Raw genomic sequence first — 24,631 nt, 5'->3', positions numbered from 1 at the left:
TCCCCAGGGACTGGGTCCAACCTGATTACCTTGTTTCTACCCGAGCACTAGCGTGGCTCAGTGGAAAGAGCCCGGGCTTCGAATCCCACCTCTGCCACTTGTCAGCTGTGTGACTGTGGGCAAGTCACTTCACTGGGCCTCAGTTCCCTCATCTGGAAAATGGGGATTAATGTGCCTCTTCTGAGGCAACTGAGGCACAGAGAAGTGAAGTGGCTTGCCCAAACTCACACAGCTGGCAAGCGGCAGAGCTGGGATTAGAACCCATGACCTCTGGGCTCTTCCCACTGTGCCAGCTGCTTCTCTAGGCCTTACACTTCTCCCTTCTAATGCTAACCTTCTCACTGTACCTCCATCTTGCTGCTGACCTCTCGTCCATGACCTGCCTCCAGCCCTGGAACGCCCTCCCTCCTCATATCTGACAGACATTGGAACGGTGCTTGGCACATAGTAAGCACTTAACAAATAACATCTTTACTGTTATCATTGACTCTTCCCCTTCCTTCAAACCTTTTCTGAAGGCACATCTCCTCCAAAAGGCCTTGCCTGACTACACCCTCCTATCCTCTTCTCTCACTCCCTTCTGCGTCGCCCTGACTTGCTCCCTTTATACATCCCCTCTCCCACTCCACAGCACTTATGAACAGCTCTGTCATTTATTTATTTATATTAATGTCTGTCTCACCGGCTAGACTGTAATCTTGTTGTGAGCAGGGAATGTGTCTGTTTATTGTTGTATTGTACTCTCCCAAGCCCTTAGCACAGTGCTCTGCACATACTATGCGCTCAATAAATAAAATTGACTGACTGCCTGATACTGCCACTACAGTCATGGCGTAGTGAAAGACCACTGACCCTAGAAGTCAAGGGACCTGGGTTCTAATTCTGAACTTTTTTGCAAGAAACTCAATTTCTCAGTTTCACCTTCCTCATCTGTACAGTGGGGATGAAATACCCAATCTCCCTCTCCCTTCGTCTATGAGCCCCATGGGAGACAGTGATAATGTCTGATCATATTGTATCTACCCCAGTACAATTTTCAGCACCTAGTAAGTGCTTAAATACCACAATGATTATCCTCTCTCCTTTGTTGGCTACTTCAAACTTCAAAGGAACTAGAGGAGCAGCGTGGTGCAGTGGAAAGAGCACGGGCTTTGGAGTCAGGGCTCATGAGTTCAAATCCCAGCTCTGCCACTTGTCAGCTGTGTGACTGTGGGCAAGTCACTTAACTTCTCTGTGCCTCAGTTCCCTCATCTGTAAAATGGGGATTAAGACTGTGAGCCCCACGTGGGACAACCTGATTCCCCTGTGTTTACCCCAGCGCTTAGAACAGTGCTCGGCACATAGTAAGCGCTTAACAAATACCAACATTATTATTATTATTCAAAATCCAGTTCCTGGGAATAGGTCAAGAATCATAAGGCTTCCCAAGGAATCTCCATTCAATCAATAATATTTATTGAGCACTTATTGTGTACAAAGCACTGTACTAAGCGCTTGGGAGAGTACAATGCAATAGGGTTGGTGGATACGTTTCCTGCCCACAGGGAGATTCTTAGGATAATCATATAACGCTTGTGCTTCAATTTTGAAATGGGGGTGACCAAGCCATCTTATACTCACCGAATGATTGGGATCAATGTAGAGAGTTACTTGCTGTCGGGCTGAAGAGCCAAAGATAGAGGTGACAACAATATAAGTGAGAAATCCACAGCACTCCAAGAGCATGAATTTTATGAAAACTGGGGCAATTAGTGATCTTTGGATCGGGTTATCTAGTCAGTCGTGCTAACGAAATCACTTGTAGCATCAGGGGACCGTCATTGATCCTAGATTTTGAGTTTATACCAAAGGGGGGGTCTACCCAAAGGAGGGTATGGAAAGGAGAAAATTATCCTTCGTCGAACACGGCTTGGTTCCACATCGGGCCCAGGCCCGCCCGTAACAAATATGGCGCCCCCCCGGTTCTTACGAGGGAGGCGGAGGCCATTTTTGGGTGATTTTTTCGCCTCGCCCTTACCCAACATGGCGGCCCCGCCCGCACTTCCGGTCGAGCCCTTCCGGCGGCTCCAAGCTCGGGCTCGTTTGGGCCGTTTCTTTCCCAGACTCCTTTGCGGGAGAGCGGGGTTGGGCCAGAGCAGCCCAAGATGGCCGATTTCGAGGATCGGGTGTCGGATGAGGAGAAGGTAGAGGGACCTGGTTCTCCCCTTTCCAACGGGGTGGGGGGGGCCCTGCCAGCGTGGGGACCCTAACGAGTACTTGGAAGCGAAGGAGCTCGCCAGGGCCGGAGCGACTGGGCCTGCCATGGGGCAGGGGGTGGGGGTCCCCCCATCCAGTCCCTTCAGCTTCAGGGTGGCCCCCGCCTCGAAGCTCGACCCTTCTTTTCACCCCATTCCTCTGGTCTCAGGGGGGAGTGTCCGCCCCGTCGCATCACATCCGTGGGTTCCTCCCTTCCTAGTCGCAGGGGTATCGCGACATGTCGGGGGCCGAGCATCCCCCGCCCTCCCTCCCCGCGACAGGCCTGACGCCTCACGACCCTCACTTCCCGATCGCGATGGCCTCCCCTGGCCCCTCCTTTTCTCGCACCCTTTCTTTAGGAAGCCGCCCTGAAGGTCTGTGAACCTTCTAGACGCTGTGGGGCAGGACTGGTCTCCCTCTGTGGCCGAAGCCAAGCGCTTGGCACAGTGTTCTGCACCCAGCAGGCGCTCAGGAAATAGGACTGAGTGAATGTCAAGGGCCAGCGGTGTCTTCAGCACGTTCCCTGCCCCGCACGGGTCTCACATCCATTTCTCGTGTAGGACAGATCGGCTTTTTTTTTCCAGGGCTTGGGAACGTGTAGGTTTCCAGCAAATGCCTCAGTATCCTCCTTAGGGAGGAAAAAAAAAAATGGGAACCTGCAAGACTAATAAAACGCATATTTCCCATGCACATTCCCTCCCCTCCTTGAACGCTGAGTCTTCCCAGAATTGATTTGAGGTCCATGTTGTTTTTGATAACATTTCGAAGAAAACCAAAAAAAGATTGACCAGGGCCACGCGCAGTTACTTTTATCTCCATTCCCAGTTTGCTTCTTTATCTCTTTGGTGTTTATCCTTCAGTGGTCTCTGTCTCATTTTAGTAGCAGTAGGAATTGACTTGGAACCCTTAGAAACTGCAGTGAAAAAACACGTCCCGAAGTGGGGTGGCTGTTTTTTGTCCCCCCCCAGACTAATCTTGAGCAACTTCTTGGTTGTTTTGGCCTCCTGGCTCTTAAGTTGTTCCATGGAGTCTTCAGTGATTATGAATTTGGAGGAAGGGCATTTCTTGGTAGGGGAATGGGAGATCCAGGTTCGTTCTTAGACTTGGAGAAGCAGCGTGGCTCAGTGGAAAGAGCATGGGCTTTGGAGTCAGGGCTCATGAGTTCGAATCCCAGCTCTGCCACTTGTCGGCTGTGTGACTGTGGGCAAGTCACTTAACTTCTCTGTGCCTCAGTTCCCTCATCTGTAAAATGGGGATTAAGACTGTGAGCCCCACGTGGGACAACCTGATTCCCCTATGTCTACCCCAGCGCTTAGAACAGTGCTCGGCACATAGTAAGCGCTTAACAAATACCAACATTATTATTATTATTAAGCGTATCAGTGGGAAAAAAATCTGGTATAAATTGACCCGTATAAGTGGAAGCCATTTGGTGGTTGCATTTGTCCTACACAGAATACATCAGTTATTAATAATAATAATGTAGGTATTTGTTAAGCGCTTAACAGCACTGTTCAAAGCGCTGGGGGAGACACAGGGTAATCAGGTTGTCCCACGTGAGGCTCACAGTTAATCTCCATTTTACAGATGAGGTAACTGAGGCCCAGAGAAGTGAAGTGACTTGCCCACGGTCACACAGTTGCCAAGTGGCAGAGGCAGGATTATTAGTGGCACTAGATTTTCTACTCCCTTGAAAGTTCATCTTCCTGGATGTTAATCGTTCCATGGTTTAAAAGTAAGCATTGAGTAATGTAGCTGTGAATTTGAGGTTCCCTTAAGAATAACTGTGCTGAAATGTTTATTAATTTTTAAATCATTATATGAATTTTGTAGTTCAAGAGTTTGCTTATTTAGCCTTGTTTTTGTCATATTAGTGAAAGCAGTCCATGTTTAAAATGGTTTCAGAAAATTTGAGTATCTTAGAATATTGGGGAGGCTTTAATAAAAATCTGTGTTGAGTAGGAGTACTAGTGGCATTTAAATACAAATGTTTGGAAGCTTTATTTATTATTTAAATCTTACGATATGGTTGGGAAATTTTTTTAAGCTCATGATCAGAATTTGGGGGATGAAAGTTACCAAATAAAACTTTGTAACGCTATTTGAACTATTACTGAGTTTTCTTTTAACAACATTATAGGTCTTAGTGATTAGAGAGTTTAAAAAATGTTGTTCGAACATAGCATTATATTGCATTAGAAATGTGTGTAAGCTCATTGTGGGCAGGGAACATTTCTAACAATTCTGTTGTACTCTCCCAAGCAACTAGTACCGTGCTCTGCCCGGAGTAAGCGTGCAATAAATACAGTTGATTGATTATAGTTATCCTTGGAGAAATGTCTCAAATCAGACACTTTGTCAAATTTAAAATGTGCTTCAATCAGGTACAGATTTTGATTTCAAGTTGTCAATTATATTCCCCAAACTTGCTCATTTTTCTCTTAAAGGGGAAAAAAAAACTACCTTGTCTGTCTTTGGCTATATTTTTGGGTTTTGTACCTTTTTAAATATGGACATTCTCCATTGCTATAAAATACTCTTTTTAAAACATTTTTTGTCTTAGTATACACTTCCTTGAAACTCTTTAGTAGTTTTTGTTTCTGATTTCCATGCAAACATTTTGTACCTAGCAGTATAAAACCAGTGATCCCCATAGTTGCATATTTAGACATTATATGGTTCTAGAAAGAGGAAGTAGCTTTTTTTTTTCTTTTGCGGTTGTGGGGAGGGGTAAACTTCTGCACTGTTACCTGAAATGGTCATGATGATCTGTTCAAATGAACCAGGAAGTAGCAAGTGGTGAAATTTGCAGAAACAAATAATTCTAGCCTTAGCCCAATTTGATAATTCTGAGACTAAGAATTGCACTCAAAAGTGCCAAGCCCCAAATATGTAAAAGAGCCAGTTGCTGAGGCATAGATGAATTCTTTAAATATGTGTGCTATAAAATCTGCTCCCTACCTTTCATGATTTGGCATTTATTGATCTACTCTGACAGTGTTGAGATGGAGATAGTCTTTGGGGTTGATTAAGGAAGCAGCCACTCATACGCCAATTTAAATAAAGCTAATCTTACTGCATTCTTGGTTAGCTGTAACTGTCAAAATAGGAAGTCAAATAAGCATGCTGTGTTGGTAACTTTTATTTCAGATGTTTTTTAAGACTTGAACTACTAAATATTTCCTAAGGGCAATGGAAAATCATCAACACAGTGCAGAAACTTACCTTTGAGTTTTAAAACCAACACCTAAACATTTAGTCTCATCAAAATAAATGCTATGACTTTTCTGAACATTCCAACTTCATCTTTAGTTTTTGAGCCGTGTATACGTATCACACCTTCTTGAGTCACATAGACCAGGTGAGCCAAGCAGTACGTCTTTGAAGCTTCTTTTGTGATTATTCACAGCCATTCTCTGAGTTGTCAATATTATTGATCATTTTATAAAGACGGGAAAGCTAAGATGTAAAAAACTTGAATAATTGAACTAAAATTATTCCAAGTACAGTATTCAACCCCCTTTTTTTCCTCCAGATGGAAATAAAGTGTATTTATCAGTGTGGTCTAGTGGATAGGGCAGGGGCCTGGGAGTCAGAAGGATCTGGGTTCTAATCACAGCTCCACCACTTATCTGCTCTGTGGCTGTGGGCAAATCATTTACCTTCTCTGTGCTTCAGTTGCCTCATCTGTAAAATAGGGGATTAAGACTGTGAGTCCCATATGGGACATGGACTGTGTCCAACCCGATGAGCTTGCATTTACCCCAGCATTTAGTACAGTGCCTGGTACATAGTAAGTGCTTAACAAATAACATTCTTCTTTTGAAAAAGATTCCTGTGTAGATTCAAACAGTGGCCACGATAGTAGCAATTATCATAGTGATAGATACAACCTAACATCGACTCTATTTTTGTAACCACATTCATACATTTCATGTTTGAGGCAGTTTTTGTTATTTAGTGTTTTATGCTCCTAACAGTTCTGTGGTCTCAGCAGAATTAGTTTGTTTGTTCTTTAAAAGATACTGTTTCAAAATGTCTCTTCATATAAACAAAAATGGAAGATCTTGAGATCATTTAGTCCAGAGAGAATTTCCCATTCCTTAACATGCAACTGGAAAGCAATTTTTAAAGCATAATTAGAATTACTGATATTTCGAAATCCTTAAAATAACCTTTTAATTTGTTTTGTAAAGTTATACATTAAATTATTAACCTTTTTCAAGAACCACAGGCCCAACCTTCCCACAGGTGAATTGGAACTTCTTGAATTGTGTTGCTAGGCAAATGTATAATAAAATGGGATGGAGGATGGGGATTGGGGTTGAACAAGAAGCAGCCAGGACAGGGGATGGGGACAGCACATCCCTCCCCGGTTTCAAATCCTGTGGGAGCCTCACTGCCACCCAAACCAAACCCACCCTGCAACCCACTGCCTTGGCAAGATAATAAATAGTAGCGTGTATGTTGCTTGAGCCACACAGTTAGGGAAGAAGAGCCATGTGTGGTTTGTGAGCTGCAGTTTGGCCACTTGTCAGGGGTTGTTTTCAGTGTTCCGTGGAGCTCTTAAATTAAGAATAATAATAGTAATAATGATGGTATTTGTTAAGTGCTTGCTGTGTGCCAAGCACTGTTCTAAGCACTGGGGGAGAAAGAAAATTATAAGGTTGTCCCAGGTTAATCCCCATTTTACAGATGAAGTAACTGAGGCACAGAGAAGTTAAGTGGTTTGCCCAAAGTCACAGCACTGATAAGTGGCAGAGCCGGGTTTAGAACCCAAAACCTCTGACTCCAAGCCTATTCTCTTTTCACTAAGCCACGCTGCTTCTCTAACTAACAGGGTCTTCTCCCTGATCTGATCCATAGAACCAGGCAATTGCTTGATTGATCCTCTTCTCTCAATCTTAGCCCCTACGAAGAGGCATCTAGACTGTTTCAAATTAAGGACACTACCACAAAATTGGAAACTCCAGTTTTTCCTGCCCATAAGAGGAATGTTATTTATAGTGTGACACTAGTAACAAAAGGATTTTAGACAAATTCATGGACGAGGGACCTATAATGGGTTAATAGAGGAGATTTTTAGGGATGCTAGAAAATATATTCCTAGCCATTAGGATTGGGAGCCAAAATAGGCGGCCATTGCAAGCATCACTCAAGTCATCCCGTTGCATCTCTTGGAAGCAACATGTTGAGCTGGAAGGATCCGTTGGTCTCACACAGCAATGGTTTCTCTCATGTTCTATTAAAGTTGATTTCTTCACTTAAATACCCCTTTGTAATTCATCCAGAATGTTTCAAATTTACTCTACTTTCATAATTTAGGAATTTGAGCATATCTACAAGGTTCACCATCTACTTTTGGCCCAAAACTGTGAAAAGTGGTCGGGCATGTACAGTGTAGAAACTCGTCTCTGGGAAACTGGGGACGGGGAACAAGGTGTGATTTCAGAAGCTCCCTCTAGCTGACCCTGGGAAGCTAAGAGCTGCAGGCAGGGAAATGGAATAAAATGGTGAGAATAATAATAATAATGGTATTTAAGTGCATACTATGTGCAAAGCACTGTTCTAAGCGATCCGGGGCCAGGCTTCTAAGGGGATCAGGGAACTGTCACTTCCCGTCTTTAGCTTCAGTCAGTTTTCTCCTGTTAAGTACACTATGCTGCTGCAGAACCTAGTTTAGAACTATTTACCGGTGGGTGGGTAAAGGATTGTATTTGATGACTCACTGGAGGGATTAGATGAAAAATGGAGTAAAGCAGTCACCTTTTTTACTTGTATTTCACTTGTTATGGGTGTGTGTAGGTGTGCCGGGACCTGGCCAGTGGGTGTCAACTGTTTGATGTGATACAACGAAAAGACCAGGCATAGCGAATGGTCCTCATAGAAGCAGTTCATTCCCTAATGTTAGCGATTCATATTCAACTCCAATCAATTTCAATTTTGAAAAATCATCAATCTCTTGTTTATGAATACATCCAAGAGATATATAAATCAATGAAACTCTAGGGCAGTCTCCTATACCCTTAATTATATGGGTGAGGATATCTGTGCCCTTCGCATTGCAGGGGAGGGAGCTGGTGTGCCCAAGCTGAGAAGTTTCCAGTTTAGTGGTGGTGAGAGTCACGCCTTATATAGGGGAGCTTGGGCTGTCCAGCCTGCCCAACACCGCAGTCCTTGCCTCAAAGGCTGCTTAGTTATTTGGGTTGTTGTTTGTTTGTTTTTTGTCTCAGGTGTGCTCTTGTGGCACTTCTTCACTCACCTAACATGATTGCCAAACAACATTTGGGGGTGTCTCAGATAACCAAAGAGACTAATAAAGCTACTGAAAATTCACCTTGAGAAAAGACTGAGTCCATTAATCAATAACCAAGAGAAGCAGCATGGCCTAGTGGAAGGAGCATGGGCCTGGGAGTCAGGACATGGATTCTAATCCTAGCTCTGCCAAATGCTTGCTGTGTGACCTTGGGCACATCACCTAACTTCTTGGTGCCTTGGTTCTGTTCTCCCTCCTACTTAGGCCGTGAGCCCCATGTGGGACAGGAACTGTGTGCAGCCTAAATTACTTGTATCTATCTCAGCGCTTAGAACAGCGTTTGACACACAGCATTTAAAAAATATTATAATTAAAATAAGCTCTTACACCCCTAAATTTTTGGAGAGGAAAGCTTTCACTAAGATTGCTTTCACCACCCTACTTTTAGATAGGTACTGATCACGAATGAGCTTTGTGAGAAATGGAAAAGTTCGGAGGCTTTCTTTTTATGTCAGTCAAGGAGCTAGTCTGTGAAATCCACTTTTTGGTTTAGTATACGAGAGCCCACCAGTTAGAAAAAAATGATACAACTAATCAGACCAGAATTCTCTGGGCTACTGCAGATTCAGACATGAATTTTATAATAAATGGTTAGCACCAGCAAGGTGTAACATGACATATCTCAGGGCTATATTGAGTACCCTTGCTAAGAAAAGTACACCTGAACAGTGAATTAAGTGTTCATCCATGTACGGTGTGGCTTTCACGAGTTGCTTAACTTTTGGTTCTTGCAGATTTCCCAAATAGGAATTCCCCTTCTTGTCAGTTTGTACTGCCCTTACAGTCTAACGGAAAAACTTCATTTAAGAATGCAGTAGAGTCTATAGCACGCTTCTGATTAATTTTCACTGTTCTCGCAGGGAACAGAGAGATCCTTAGTGACAAGATTTGTCGCAAGTAGAGTATTTCTGTATAAACCATGGGATTGTAAATTGTAAATATTTTCATGTATCTCTCCTTGGAGTGGACATTCCATATAGGCAGGATTAAGTCAAGAGTTCATAACTTCTTTATTCTGTACTTCCCAAGTGCCTAGTGTAGCATGCTGCTGTTACAAACTCTAATGGTACTGGTTAAACACTGCCAACCACTGGTCTGAGCGCTGGGGTAGATTCAAGAAAATCAGGTTGGACAAAGGCTCACAGTCTAAGTAGGAGGGAGTAGGATTGAATTCCCATTATACAGATGAGGTAACTGAGGCACAGAGAAGTTGTCACTTGCCTAAGGTCACACACCAAACATATGGCAGAGACAGGATTAGAGCCCAAGTCCTCTGACTCCCAGGCCTGTGCTCTTTCCATTAGGCCTCACCCACATCAAGTTGGAAAGCCTTTGCTTTCATTTTAGAGAAAGGCTAAGTGCCTATGAAGAACACCACGTCTTCAGGATGGTTGTAGAAGCTGAAAGATGTCCAGAGGTTGATTCCACATTCATTTCTCTAGGGTACACTTTGGAGAAGGTCGCTGCCGTGGATAATTGATATATTCTTCCTTATTCTTTGTTTTCTAGTTGGAACTCCAGAACTGCAAATATTATAGGAAGGTTATTGTGATGTGCGGTATTATTAAATTACTCCCATATATTTAAGGATGAGGCTTGCTAAACCTGAGACTAACCAGGTCAAGAGTTTAGAAATAATTCTGTAGAACTAGTACAGTGTTTTCATTTTGCTGTTTAAAGTGACCTATGAAGTCATTTTGAGGTAGAGCCCTGCCCTGATAAAATGTGATAAAATAATGTAAAGTAATGATAAAATAAATGTGTTAACATTGGTCCTTACAGATATCATGTGCTTATTTGCAAAAATCAGTAAAGGCTGTGGTGCTGCCCACACAAGAGTAGTAGTATGTTTTTTTTAAGGGGGCGGGAATGATCTAATGTCAAATTTTTTGCCAAATATATCAGCTCTGATGGGTAAAAAGCATCAAATTATCCAGATTTAGAATCCATTTAGACAACAGTGATTCTGCATGTTTCCTGGCAACAAGATAAATATATGATTAAATTAAATCAGGGTCTGAAAGCTATTGACTTGGAAAGACACCAGTCTTTGGGCAATGCCCAGGTAGAGGTGGCTGTCACTAATATCCTTAAGAAATTTGTTGAAGAAACACGACAAAAGATAAATTGCTGAGTCTTAGAGTGGGTTCTGCTTCTGAGGGGGAATCTTCTTTTCTTGATAAGGCAAGTACTCCCCATTCTCCTATGACATGAGAGTAACTTTCTTGTTAAATCTTATATTAAGGAAAAGTCATGCTGTAATACCCATCCGGACGCCAAGCACAGAAGCAGTTCTTTTGATAATGTGACAATACTGAGCCCAAATGAACTCACATTGTAGAAAAATGTTCCCTAAATCCTTAATTGGGCTCTGTCAAAACAAGTATACAGAACTAAATATTCGTAGAGATCAAGGACAACATGGTATGCTCAACACCCAGGAGTTCTTGCTTGCAGTGTTCAAAATTGAAATCTCTTTTCCTCTCCATTTTTTTCTAGGTGCGTATAGCTGCCAAGTTCATCACTCATGCACCCCCGGGAGAATTTAATGAAGTGTTTAATGGTGAGTAATTAAAAATCAGTAAATGGTTCAAATGTTACAAAAGTTGATGATTCCAATAGGGGAGAAAATTAAGTGATTTTACTTTGTCTTTGCGTTTGTCATTATAAGCATCACTGTATGCTGTATGATGGGGTATCTTGTGCATATTGTGCACAAGGTAATGTATATGCATATTGCGTATATTGCAGTATGCATATTGTGTGTTTGCTCAAGTGGAGTGTTGTCATTTAAAAAACACACTTTCAATTGTAGACTTGCAAGAAGTTTTTTCAAATGATGCATTGAGCTGTGAGAGAAAGATCTGATTGAGAGTGAAAGCCAGGGACTAAGCTTATTAAGAAGAACACAAGAACCAAGCAAAACAAGACTAGCTGGAAGCAAGGAGGTCAAAGCAGGCTAGGGGTTGAGGGATGTGAGCATTTTGTTTATTGTGAACACTTGAATTTAAAGGTGACAAAGATGAAAATCTGTACACCAAATTAGGATGGATTTACCTTTAATTCACAATCTGGTCCAGGTTGTACTTACCTCAAAGAAATGTCATGTTGAATGAAATCAGTGGAGTACATCACCTGTGGGTGGTACTTGCTGCTGGTCCCGGCTCATCTATTTTTTGTCTAATGTTTTGAAAGATCTTTGCTTGGGCCAGAAAGTCTGGTATCCACTCAGCCCAGTTCCTGCCCATCCCTCGTACTGACTAGATGGAGCTGGACCAAACCGAAAATGGCCCGTAGCTGATTTCTAGAATTGCTGCTGTCTGGGAAGAGGTATGGGCCACTGTTGATTGGCCTGACGCATCGCCAGTTTGATGGCACCATGAATCACCACCCCGAAGTGGGGGGCTGCAGTAGGTCATACAAAGCAGGCCTGAGTCTGGCTTGGTTAAACTGTATATCCGCCCTACCCTGTGAGCCTGTGTTCTGTGAAATCTAAGAACTAGGGATAAACTGGGCCTAGATTCTATCTTTCGTCTCCATCTAAGTTCATCAATCAGGATCTGCCAAGATATTAGAGTGACATGTTTTCATTGATTTTGAAATTCTTCTAGAATTTACCAGATACTTAAGCCTTTTTATCTAAGCACTGTACACATTAACATTCTTGTATGAGTTCATTTTTGTTCACCCTCAAAGTGTCATCCAAATGCTTACTTTGAAAAAATAAATGAAACCAAAAGTAAAAAATAATAAAATCAGTTATTAACACTTAAATTTTTTTTTCCAGATGTCCGGTTACTGCTTAACAATGACAATCTCCTCAGGGAAGGGGCAGCACAGTAAGTACCTTATTAAACTCATCTAAATCTTTGCTTCTCACAGTACTCAGAGATGTCTGAACTTATCTGAGTTCCTCTGTGACAGAGAATCAGAAAACACAGTAAAATTGCAAAAATAAAGCAAATTTTGAGTGTTTTTTTCAGGCCTGATAGTGAACAAGCTATAAAACCCAGTGGTTTAGACCTAAGATTTTAACAGAGGCTCATCTACTACTTTTTCAGTAAGTGATCTGGGTTGTTTTTCCAACTCAGTAAATATCCACTTATTCTATCACTGTAGCATATCAACTTTTGGGCCAATCATTGGGGATTCATTCCCTGTTCTCTTTCCACCTTAGACTGAGCCCCATTTGGGGTAGGGACTGATTAACTTATATCTACCCCAGTGCTTATAGCAGTGCTTGATGCACAGTGAGCACTTAAATACAATAATAATGCCATGTCATATTACTATAGTGAGGAGAGTATGCTGTGCATATTAATCTTTCAGAGCTATGAATGCAAAACTATGACCACGGGAATTTAAAGCAAATAGAACTTTCACTCCAGTTAGACTATTTGGAATAACTGCCTTGCTGTACCGATTTAATACCATAAGCCAACTCTCCGAAGCCTAATGCTAACAATTTAGTTTTCTGAACGTTCTTTACGTTTGCTCATTGCTGCAGAATTGAAATTGATACATAACAAAGTAGTTTAAAAGCCAGGCCTTTAGGAATTCCCAGCTGTTTGTAAATTCCATTTATTAGAGGTTCTTTTTTGACCATTTACTAGAGGTTCTATTCCACTCTACTCTAGGGTTCTTCAGACAGTAGCAATTTTGTTCATTCCCTCTCAGCCCTGGCAGGCACCTAAGTTAAACAGGTTTGAGAATTAGACTTTTCTATTTGCTATATAATGATCCTAGTTCATAAAGCTCAGTGGATCAGCCCACAAGTAGGAAAGCAGCACAAGAATCTCAGAACCCTGATCGTGAGAGTTTGGGGAGCAAGAAATTTTCCTCATTTTTTTTTTGTTTATGTTTTTAACAGTGCATTTGCCCAGTATAACATGGATCAGTTCACTCCTGTGAAAATAGAAGGATATGATGATCAGGTAACCCTTTTTTCTGCTAAACAAGAAAGGCCTCAATACAAATGTAAAAAAAAAATCTAAATATGCAATGATGAACCCATATTCTTGAAGTGGCTACATATACACGTTGGAAAATTTGTTGATTATTATTTATATACACATTGAGTCATTTTTCAGTGACTCTTACCCTACTGCACCCTCCAGTTATCACCCATTATCCTTCCACCATTCCTTTCCAAATTCCTCAAGAGAGTTGTTTACACCTGCTGCCTCTACTTAGTCACCTCCAGTTTTCTTCATCCCTTGCAATCCGGCTTCTGCCCCCTTCATTCCACTAACATAGCCGTCTGTAAGGTCACCAATGACTCCTTGCCAAATCCGGTGGCCTCTTCCCCAGCCTAATCCTCCTTAACCTCTCAACTACCTTCAGCACTGTGAACAAAACCCTTCAGACAACAGTGTCTAATCAGAGCTTCACTGTCACTGTCCTCTCTGGATTCTCCTTCTCTTTCTCTGGCCAGTCTCTTTCACCAGCTCCTCTGCCTCCCACCCTCTAGGTCAGTTCTGGATCCCCTTCTATTCTCCATCGACTCCCACTCCCTTGGCGAAGTCATTCACTCCTGTGGCTTCAGCTACCATGTCTATACGGATGATTCCCAAATCTACCTCTCCAGCCCCATCCCCTCTCCTCCTCCACATTTCACATTTCCTCCTGCCTTCAGGTTATCGCTGTTTGGATGTCATACTAACACCTCAAACTTAACATGTCCAAAACAGAACTCCTCATCCTACCACCCAACCCTGCCCTTCCCCGTGTTTCCCATCACTCCCATCCTCCATCTCATAGACTGGTTTCCTTGATATTTTCCTGGACTCATCTCTCACGGTCTAATGGATAGAGCATGGACCTGGGAGTCAGAAGGACCTGGGTTCTAAGCCCAGCTCTGCCACTTGTCTGTGGTGTGACCTTGGGCAAGTCATTTAACTTCTCTGTGCCTGTTACCTCATTTGTAAAATGGGGATTAAAACTGTGAGCCCCATGTAAGACCTAGTCCATATCCCACCTGTCCAGCTTGTATCTACTCCAGGGCTTAGTACAGTGCCTGGCACACAGTGCTTAACAAATGCCATAAAAAAACAATAAAACCCACATATTCAGTCTGTCACCAAATCCTGTCAGTTCTACTGTCACATCTCTAGAATCTGCCGTTTCCTCTCCATCCAAACAGCTCCCTTGCTGATCCAAGCATTTACAACCCATCATGACTATTGTGTCAGCCCCCTTGCTGACTTCCCTGTCTCCAGTCTCTCTCCACTCTAGTCCTTAGTTCACTTTGCTGCCCGGATCATTTTTCTTAAAAAAAGAAAAAAAGAAAAAAAAAAGTTCAGTCCCTGTCTCTCCACTCCTCAAGAACTTCAAGTAGTTGCCCATTCACCTCCACATCAAACAGAAACTCCTTACCATCATCTTTAAACCTCAAGCAGTTCTCCCCCTCCTACCTTACCTTGCTGTTTTTCTGCTATAACCCAGCCTGCACACTTTGCTCTTTTAATGACAACATATTACCATATTATCAAGGTATAACTATACCTTGATGTCATCTACCTCGCCACTGACACTTTGCCCATGTTAACTTTCTGGCCCGAAACTTCCTTCCCCTTCGCATTCACCGACCATCACTCTTCCTACCTTCAGAGCATGACCTAAGTCACATCTGCTCCAAGAGGCCTTCCTTGATTAAGTCCTCATTTTCCCTATTCACTCACCCTTCCAAGTCCCTAAACCCTTTAAACACATTATCTCTACCCTTTAACACTTGATATTCACCCAAGCGGCAGTCCCACAGCACTTACCTAGTCATCTGTAATTTATTTTAATTCCTGTCTCCCCCTTTAGACTGTAAACTTGTGGGAAGGGAACTGTTATATACCACCTGTATTGCATTCTACTCATCCAAGCACTTAGTATGGTGCTCTGCACACAATAAGTGCTCAATAAATACCATTGATTGGTGGATCGATAATCTGACGACTGCCAGTTTCCTTTCTGCACATCTCCTCAATGGGATGAATAACATGGGACTCATAAATGTAGCATGAGACAGTCTGCATGAAGTTGTGAATTAGCCCTCGTGAAATTTCCCTTTTGTAGCATGTAAAGAAGAGCAGAATCACACCTTCTTACTTAAAGAGTGGCTCATATGTACTCTCTTATTTTTAAGGTATTAATTACTGAACATGGAGACCTGGGTAGTGGCAGATTTCTAGACCCACGGAACAAAATTTCGTTTAAGTTTGATCACTTACGGAAAGAAGCAAGCGACCCTCAGCCAGATGACGTAGATGGAAGTCTGAAATCCTGGCGAGAATCCTGTGATAGTGCACTAAAGGCCTATGTGAAAGATCATTATTCCAACGGCTTCAGTACTGTTAAGTGTCTGCTCATTTCATTGCTCTGAATAAAATCCCTCCTTACTCCCACAGTCCCCCTTCTCCAACAGGGGCTTTAGCCATCAAAAGGTCTCTTTGGAGTCTTCTCTGAGTTCACCGCAGTTTTCGGTTGCAGCCTGTAAATTGGGGTGTTTGTGAGAGAAATAGCTTGATTAGAGGACAGCATTCCCCCTTTACTGGAACTTTTGATAAAAATTAATGGCAATTAAAAAGCCATTCTCCATTATTGATATCTCAATGGCTGTAAATGACACATTTCCCCCCACCCATTGTCCCTCACTCGCCCACACAAAAAGTGGTTTAACTTTAACATGGAACAGATGGTAAAGTCAACATTTGTTGGAGAACAGAGATCCTTGATTTTTGTTTGTGCTTCTCCAAGGGAATTGATTGATGGCTGCTTCCTATAATTGAGAAGTTGTCAGCTATCCAGCTGATAATGTAGAATGGCAGTTAGTGTCTGGAATATTTTTAGTATTCATAATATGCATTGTTTTTTCCTGTAAATTGCTCATTCAGTCTGGCCAGATTTTCCAAGAATGTTGTTTCTCCCGAAGGGATATAGGGTAGGAAGAAGAAAAACTAAAGTTAAACTTCTCTCCAAAAATCTCATGGAATCTGTACCCATAGCATTTTCCCTTCTAAAGATGTAAGTATTCTATAAAGAGGAGAAATCTTGCGTTAATATACAAGTATACGTTTGTCAAGGGAAACTGTTTGGCTGGGACATTTGAGGATAGTGTTGGGGCAGAAATCTGACAGCTTCCGTCTGCAGAGCCTGTGGATATGGCATACTTCCCTGTAGCAGCTCTCCACAAAATGTCTCGGGCTCTCCCTGCAAGGCCTGGGCCTGAAACCTGACCTCCAGCCCAAATTAGATACCAGTTAAAGGCGATGGAGAAAACCAATATAAGATTGCATGTAAGAGCAATATAAATTGCATATCTGTATTGCCAGGTGAATCTTGGTCCTGTCTCCTTTCAGAGCATGAATCTTTTTGATATTCCTGAGGAATAAAGCCTTCCTCAGAGCATAAATCTAGGAGTTTAACTGGTTCCAGCCTGTGGCCCTAACTCAGTTTGGCTTGGCATGGTCTGAATAAAGAGAATGAGAGTGAATTAACATAATTCTTGCCATGGACTTCTAGAATGTGTGTGTCTTGCACATCTGCCAAAGCAGCATGGGTACCCTAATGTAAAGATACCCAAGAAAAGGGGATTCTGGTTCCAGGATATTTGTCATCTAAACTTTGTGTTTTCAAATTGGAGCACATGTGTTAGGGCCGGCAATCCAATGGTATTCCACATTTTGCCTTGCCTCACATTCTAACTTTTTTTTTCTTCATAAGTAGGTTTATGCTAAAACTATAGATGGGCAGCAGACTATTATCGCCTGTATTGAGAGCCATCAGTTTCAGCCTAAAAATTTCTGGTAAGGAAGTTGTGTGCTTCTTTCTTCAATTACCTCCTCCTTTGTCATCGGAGCCTATGTTGTATTGCTCTGGGCTCTTTTGGGACTGGAATAGTGATTCAGAGAAAATGTGCTTCCTTCCGTACTCTCTTAGCTGGACATGAGTAAAAATGAGTATTAGCCAAGTGGCTTGCCTCCTTGGAGGGAGTTGTCACTCTGAGGATTCGTTAAGGAGAAGAATAGAACAGATAATCATTTAAAGCTTCCAGATTCCAGACCCCATTTTCATTTCCCTAACTGATACAGGGAGTACAGAGTGAGGGAAATATGTAGTGGAAAGGGGCATTAAATCTGGGATCGAAGCAGTAGTTAAGTGACAGAAGAGGCATGTCCCTATCCTTTTAGTTAACAAAGCATGTAACACCAAGACAGTATTTCTTGGGCACACTTAGATTAAGTCATGAAGAGATGGGCCTTTTGGAGGAGAACCCCAGAGGGACCCTGTGGCCGGAGAGCTCAAGGACACCCAGATGACTCAAAAGTCCAGAACAAATCTCTTATTCCTAGATCTTAAGACAGGTCCTAAGACCACTTTCAACTCTTCCTTTCACTTCAGTGTTCCTTACTTCCACTTATGCATTCCGCAGGAATTCCCAACCTGAGGTCTGTCTGCCTGAATTACTCCCCTCAGTCTACCACTACCTTTTTTGATGGTGGTGTCATTGTTTTTGATTCAGATTTTACTTGTTTTTGCTTTTAATGGTACTTGTTAAGCACTTACTATGCACCAGGAACTGTACTAAGTAAGCTTTGAGGTAGATACCAGGTAATCTGATTGGACCCAGTCCCTGTCACTTATGGAGCTCACAGTCTAAATTGGAGGGAGGGAGGGAAGGCAGATTTAATCCCCATTTTACAGAAGAGATAACTGAGGTACAGAGAAATCAAATGACTGAAGTCTCCCAGCAGACAAGTGGTGGAGCCAGGTTTAGAACCCAGGTACTGTGACTCCCAGGCCATGTTCTTTTCACTTCTCCATACTGCTTGATTTGGCTGTGTGGTGGGTCCTTTCCTTAGGAACCCAGAATGACCTTTGGATCTCTAGGCCCAGAATCTCCCCTGAAAATCTGAGGTGTCTTCTCCCCTAAAAAGATAGTGGTCCCTTTCCTACCCAGCTCCACCATTTACCTGCTTTGTGACTTCAGGGCAAGTCACTTAACTTCTCTGTGCCTCAGTTACCTCATCTGTAAAATGAGCATTAAGACTGTGAGCCCCATGTAGACAGGGACAGTTTCCAACCTGATTTGCTTGTATCTACCCCAACACTTAGAATAGTGCTTGACACAGTAAGTGCTTAACAAATACTGTAATTATTATCATTATTATTTTTTAATGCCCCTTCTTCCTGAATCTCCTCTCTGATTGACTTCTTTTCTTATTCAGGTGGGTTTTGGGTTAATAATTAACATCCGGCTTATCCAACTCTCTGGGAGGTTGGAACCATTTGGGTCACAAGAATGGACAATATCTCTCCTTCTGGGAAGCCAAATGTAAAGAGCATCCATTGTATTGAAATCAAAACTCAGATTAAAGTGTATTTATTTACTACCTAACTGGGTTCCTACATTGTATTCTTCTGTTAGTCTTCCTAATCAGTAACTGATTTCCTGTTTCAGGAAATCCCTATCCCTCTCTGGACTTTGGGGTTAGGGCTTCTATGTTCTTCACGGAGAACTTTTCCTTTTGTGGGGAATACTGCCTGTTTCCCATCAAACAGTGCTGGGCCTTTCCTTCAAGAGACATGAAGAGAGGGAGAAGTCAGGTTTCAGGGACAGGAGCCATGCCTGGGTTGACACATCAGATCTTGAGGTGGGCAGGCAAATTTTATGCAAGCCACACCTCTTTTCCCCCACAACAGCAGAGTGTTTATTTTTGCTATTTGTTTACCATTTTGTAATTGTATAGGAATGGCCGTTGGAGGTCAGAGTGGAAGTTTACCATCACACAGCCTACAGCTCAGGTGGTTGGAGTGCTCAAGATTCAGGTATGGCTTTGCCTGGCAACTCAACCTGTGCCAGCTCTTAGAATTGAGGCCCAGAGCCTAGCCCCTCCAGTCTGATTCTGAACACAAACTGTATCTGATCCCTTAAAGAGGATTTGGTTCTATTTCCCTAATCTTAAGGGTGAAAGTCATTTAGATACCGTCTTTAAACCTTGACACTAAGCTTGCTCATAGCCAAGAGAAGATTGCTTCTTCCTCAGATAGTGGCTGAGCATTTCTGCTAGTCCCTTTGATGTGAAATTGGAATTATGACCCTAACCTATGGATGGGTGGATGTGTGATCTACTACCATCTTTCTTAGCATTCAACTCTAATTATCTTTGAAGTTTATCACAGATCTCCTACTCAGAGTTGGTAATGTTCAGGAGACCATTAGGCCATGGGCTTGTCCTAGGCAATAGATTCCTATTTGGACTGCTTCACATTTGCCCACTTTGTCACACAGGTGCATTACTATGAAGATGGCAACGTTCAGTTGGTTAGTCACAAAGACATACAAGATACAATAACGGTTTCGGTAAGTGTTCAGCAGGCTAAGAGCCGTTCACCTGTAAAGAATTTGTAAATCTGAGTGCTGATCCCTTTGGCAGAACTCCACACACAGCTTCCTCTTTGAGGGCTTTACCTTTGGCCTTTAAGCTCCAACAAGCCAATTAGAACAGTGAAAGGTATGTTCCCAAGATAGCCGGGCAATCAGCTGCATTGGTTATTTGATTGGACTCATTTGCAGCTGAGCGAGTGACTTTGGGAAGGAGCTGGCTTCTTTCCTCTCCTCCTCTGGGCTGATGGTGACACGTAATAGTCTTGGGAAGCTCAGTGATCTCTCGCCCTTACTGACCTTATCTCTGACCTTACACTGAGGGATTGAGGCCTTGCACACTACACAAAAGGAGGGAGTACAGATCCACCTTCACTACAATTAGTTCCTTGAGAAGACTAAGGATTTTGCCTGGAGCAGTTAGGTGATAATAGTAATGATGGTATTTGTTGAGGTCTTACTATGTGCCAAGCACTTTTCTAAGCAGTGGGGTAGGGACAAGATAATCAGGTTGGACACAGTGTCCCATTTGGGGCTCACAGTCTTAATCCCCATTTTATAGATGAGATAACTGAGGCACAGAGAAGTGAAGTGAGTTGCCCAAGGTCACTCAGACAAGTGGTGGAGCCAGGATTAGAACCCATGACCTTCGGATACCCAGACCCGTGCTCTATCCACTACGACTCTCCCCTTCAAGAAGGTTCAACGTGGGTTTTGAATTAGCACTGATTTTCATTGTTGAGGAGCTTGAACTGTTATAGTTGTAAGTTCCTCACTTAAATTGTGATCCTCTTGTGGGCCAAAACCTTTGTCTCATGAAATTACCTCAGTGCCTATTGACAGAGCTGTGCACATTGTAAGCACTTAATAAATGGTAATAAGAGTAATAATAATAATTGTATTAAGCACTTATTGTGTGCCAAGCACTGTACTAAGTCCTGGGATAGATACAAGATAATCAGGTCTCACGTGGGGCTCACACTTTAAGTATGAGGGGGAACAGATATTGACTCCCCATTTTGAAAATAAGGGAACTGAAACACAGAGAAGTAAAATGACTTCCTCAAGGTCATAGAGCAAGTAAATGGCAGAGCCGGGATTAGAACCTAGGTCCTCTGATTCTCAGTCCTGTTTTCTTTCCACTAGGCCATGCTGCTTCACATAGTAGTTGGAGTAGCCACCATAATCGTGAGTTAGCGTATTTCATCCAGTTCCATTCAGTGATCCTCTTGTTAGTCCATTTTCATAGCATCTGGCACCAGGGGTACTTACCAAATGAATTCTTAAAATGAGAAGGTTATTTTTGTATTCGTTACTTGCATAGGAACTAAATCTACTCCTGGTTTTTTTTCCCTTTTAGAGTGATGTCCAAACTGCCAAGGAATTCATTAAAATCATAGAACAGGCAGAAAATGAGTACCAGGTAAGAGTAACTAATTAATCTCAGTAACTAATCTGAACCCATCTGATCCGTGTGGGATATTTTTCAACAGCTTTTAAAGGGAAAAAATATATTTAGCAGTAATGTAAACTAAAAGTCATTTTGCTAAAATTTGATGTTAGAAAATCAAAAGTTATGGCTCTCACAATACTTGAGGAGGCCTTACAGCAGAGAAGGACAAAACCTAGCCGAGGGGACTGAATCTGTCTTGCCAGTTGACTTACCCCGATGTGTTGGCGGGATCTAAGATGCCTGTCTGCTAGTTCATGTGTCGGAAGCTTCTCAGTGACTCGGAGCCTCCCCAGAGCCATGTGTCAGGATTGTGAGTATGTCTGTGTAGCTATGTAGTTGCTGTTACAAGCCGATTATCCGCTTTTAAACCCCTTTCCCCTCCACACTCCATGATGGCCAGAATGAGTTTCCTCCACGGGCTTGCTAAATGGGTAAGGAGCCTTACAGCTAAGTTAAGCAGCTACCCCTGCTGTAAAAGTAAGATTCTAGGTCATTTGCCATTGTTAATCGGTTTTTAAAAAAAGTTAGAGAAAAAGAATGAAGCTCCTAGAAGTGAGAAGACAAAACAAATTTTTAGCTTGAAGCTTTGCCTATTCAAATCTCAGTCTTATCCTGGTTTTCCTCACCCTGACACTTGGTTACTTGTCTTCATCTTTTGGGGAACACGTCTCTCGTCTCTGCATCTTTCCTGGTTGTCTGCTGGTTTACTGACTTCCAAAGACGGTTTCTCCAGACTCTAGCTCTTCTCACCCCCTCCAACAGTGAAAGTTCTTAGATGTGTAACTCTTTTCCACTTTACCAGATCCCTGCTGATTGGTACCCTTAGTTCATATTTTGTGGGCCCTCTTACACAGATATAAGCAACTAAACCAGGTGTACATCTCACTCCTGTTCCTTTTGAATATCTGCTGAGTGATATGCATTATCTATTATTTGTGAACCTTTTTAACATTAATATGCCACAGACACCATTTTTAATATGTACTTGAATTTTGAGACCCCTCTGCCATAGGAGTCCGCTGGCCCCGCTTCAGTGATTAGGGTTCAAGATGGATGGCGCGCACTAGAAGTCACAAGGCTCATCATTTAAAAGGGAGCTGAGCATCTGCTCTGTAATGACCAAGTCGCTTCCTGACATCAATTTGATCCTCCTTTACTTTCAGTTCAAGCAACTCATCTACCAATCAATTCTCTCTTACAGACCGCAATTAGTGAAAACTATCAGACAATGTCAGACACCACATTCAAGGCCTTGCGCCGGCAGCTTCCAGTCACCCGCACCAAGATCGACTGGAACAAGATACTCAGCTACAAGATTGGCAAAGAAATGCAAAATGCTTAAGGGTGATTGTGAGATTGATCAATTGTTAGTGTGCAAAAAAAAAAAAAAAACAAAAACAAAAACCCCAACTAAAAAAATTTTAAAGTGTGGTCCTATAATGAGTACGTGGTTTATAATAAGCACGATATTTTGCTAGGGCTTTCAAAGTTAAAAGGTTTTGTAGCCTCATGGAATACTGTTGAACCATAGCATTCATAGTCTTGGTGTTTTGTGTTCACTGTCTAAAACTCCCTGCTGTGACTGTATTTACTGTAGGTTTTTTTTTTTTTTAATTCATTGACAATTAACAATGAAAGGAGAGACCTGTCCTGGAGTCATTGTAACTGTACTGGCCATTAAGGACCCGCTAGCCATTGAAAGCCCTCATAAATATAGGCAGGTAATGTTTGATTACTCTCCTGGCCCTTCCGTAATAGCACTTCTGGCACTCCAGTGATTTTTACCTATCATCCAAGAGCTAAAGGCGCTATGCTGCAAAATATATCTAAGTGCAAGAGTTGATGCATTTGTCCCCTTCTGCTAATCTCCACCTAATGGCATTCTATAGATGTAGATTTTAAAATATTTGGAATGGGGTTTACAAAGGGACTTTGGCAGAGAAAAGTTTTTTCCAGAAATTCCACAATGTCCATCTTATCTGGGGAATTTCATTTTTTTAAATCCAAAGACTTAAACCACATTCCCTCTAAGTGAATTTCTTTGCTTCCCCACCCCACCCCACCTTTCCCAATCCCCAGTAATATGGTTGTTGTAGGCATCTGCATTTTTACAAGATAGTTATCCATTTATGTATTTTTTTATATTCAAGCGCTGCTGAGGTTGGTTGGATGGAGAGTAAATATAAAAACTTTAAAAATGCAAATGTCTAAAGAATAATAGATATGTTGTGCTTTAACGCTTTATGGCAGGTTACTAGAGTTTGTACCGCAAGTGTATGAACCAGAAAAATGTATAAATCTTAAATAAAAGAAAAAATTTTGCACCAAAGTGAGAAAAGTTAACTTCCAAGTTGTGTCTTTCTATTATGACCTGTTTCTTAATATATTTACTTAAAGGGAATGCTGGTGACCCATCTGATTCACTCTAAGTGATTAATAAAACTTTCTCCAAATAAAATCGATCCACCGGCTGAGAACGCAAGTTAAACTGTGATGCAGCGCCCCTTTCTCAGTGTGTGTGTGTGTGTTTATGTGTGTGTGTTCTTTGAACACACAGGCACCATGCTCCAGCTTCATGAACTGTGTATGACCGATGCATTCTACATTGTTTACACTTCTGGGACCAGGCCTTAACCCAAGGTCGTTTTGAAAAACTAAGTGCTGTCTTCCTATCACAAAGTAAACTTTGAGGAGAGGTTTTTTTGCTTCAAAACAACATTGTCTTTGCTAAGTAACATGATCAAGCAAGTGTTTCCAAGTGTCCTGATACCTGTGTAAAAATTTTCAGAATAAAATATATTTGTATTATTTGCCATTCAGAATATCCATCCATACCCCACAGTCCTCTGTAACAACTAGTCCAGTAGAAATACACCAGTTTTATTCTAAAGTTGCCTGTGTCTCTCCTTTCAGATCTTGCCGGTCTTTCCCTGGTAGTAGATGAAACTGCCTACCCTTGGGGTTCACTCCAGACAGGTGCTCTATTTCACTAGTTGGTTCCCTCTACTTTCGCTTTACTTAGTGCTCGCCAATCCTAAACTTAATTATTGATTCTACTGATACATCAGAGTGTAGCATTCTTAAGCAAGACCACCTCTGAAAAACTTCCCACAGATGAAAGTGACAGGACAGTGAAAGTGAGGTCCCTCTAATCTTCTAGCTAAGTTGCTGAGTGTAAAGATAGACTACCCATTCTCACCAGGAGAACTGGTGAGGATTTCCCCTCTAAATTCCTTCAAGTGACTGCCTCTAG

General features: G+C 42.1%; 2 protein-coding genes across 2 annotated transcripts in view; one reads left to right on the top strand and one right to left on the bottom strand.

The window, feature by feature from the left end:
- Positions 1-1,912, bottom strand: part of ST7L (suppression of tumorigenicity 7 like) — a 52,814-nt gene extending 50,902 nt beyond the window's left edge. The window contains exon 1 of the mRNA XM_029069531.2: positions 1,621-1,912. The gene's annotated coding sequence lies outside the window, so the exon portion shown is untranslated. The remainder of the gene's footprint in view (positions 1-1,620) is intronic.
- A 184-nt stretch (positions 1,913-2,096) lies between these two features.
- On the top strand, positions 2,097-24,268 carry CAPZA1 (capping actin protein of muscle Z-line subunit alpha 1). Its single transcript, XM_029069532.1, has 10 exons — positions 2,097-2,183; positions 11,051-11,114; positions 12,339-12,390; positions 13,422-13,485; positions 15,687-15,893; positions 17,267-17,346; positions 19,291-19,369; positions 19,833-19,904; positions 21,286-21,348; positions 22,580-24,268. Exons 1-10 carry the CDS (start codon positions 2,145-2,147, stop codon positions 22,718-22,720), a joined length of 861 nt encoding a protein of 286 aa, XP_028925365.1. The 5' UTR covers positions 2,097-2,144; the 3' UTR covers positions 22,721-24,268.
- The last annotated feature ends 363 nt before the right edge of the window (positions 24,269-24,631 follow it).

The sequence above is a fragment of the Ornithorhynchus anatinus genome, chromosome 7 (genome assembly GCF_004115215.2).
Source record: "Ornithorhynchus anatinus isolate Pmale09 chromosome 7, mOrnAna1.pri.v4, whole genome shotgun sequence".
Taxonomy (NCBI): Eukaryota; Metazoa; Chordata; class Mammalia; order Monotremata; family Ornithorhynchidae; genus Ornithorhynchus; species Ornithorhynchus anatinus.
The sequence above is the reverse complement of the archived record's forward strand: the minus strand, read 5'-3'. Positions and strand labels throughout refer to the sequence as shown.

Excerpts from the sequence above, each read along its gene's own strand:
- CAPZA1 (XM_029069532.1), top strand. The coding sequence starts at position 2,145 with ATGGCCGATTTCGAGGATCGGGTGTCGGATGAGGAGAAG. Across the intron at positions 2,184-11,050 it reads GGGTGTCGGATGAGGAGAAG|GTGCGTATAGCTGCCAAGTT; the intron begins GTAGAGGGACCT and ends ATTTTTTTCTAG. Across the intron at positions 19,905-21,285 it reads AAGATACAATAACGGTTTCG|AGTGATGTCCAAACTGCCAA; the intron begins GTAAGTGTTCAG and ends TTTCCCTTTTAG.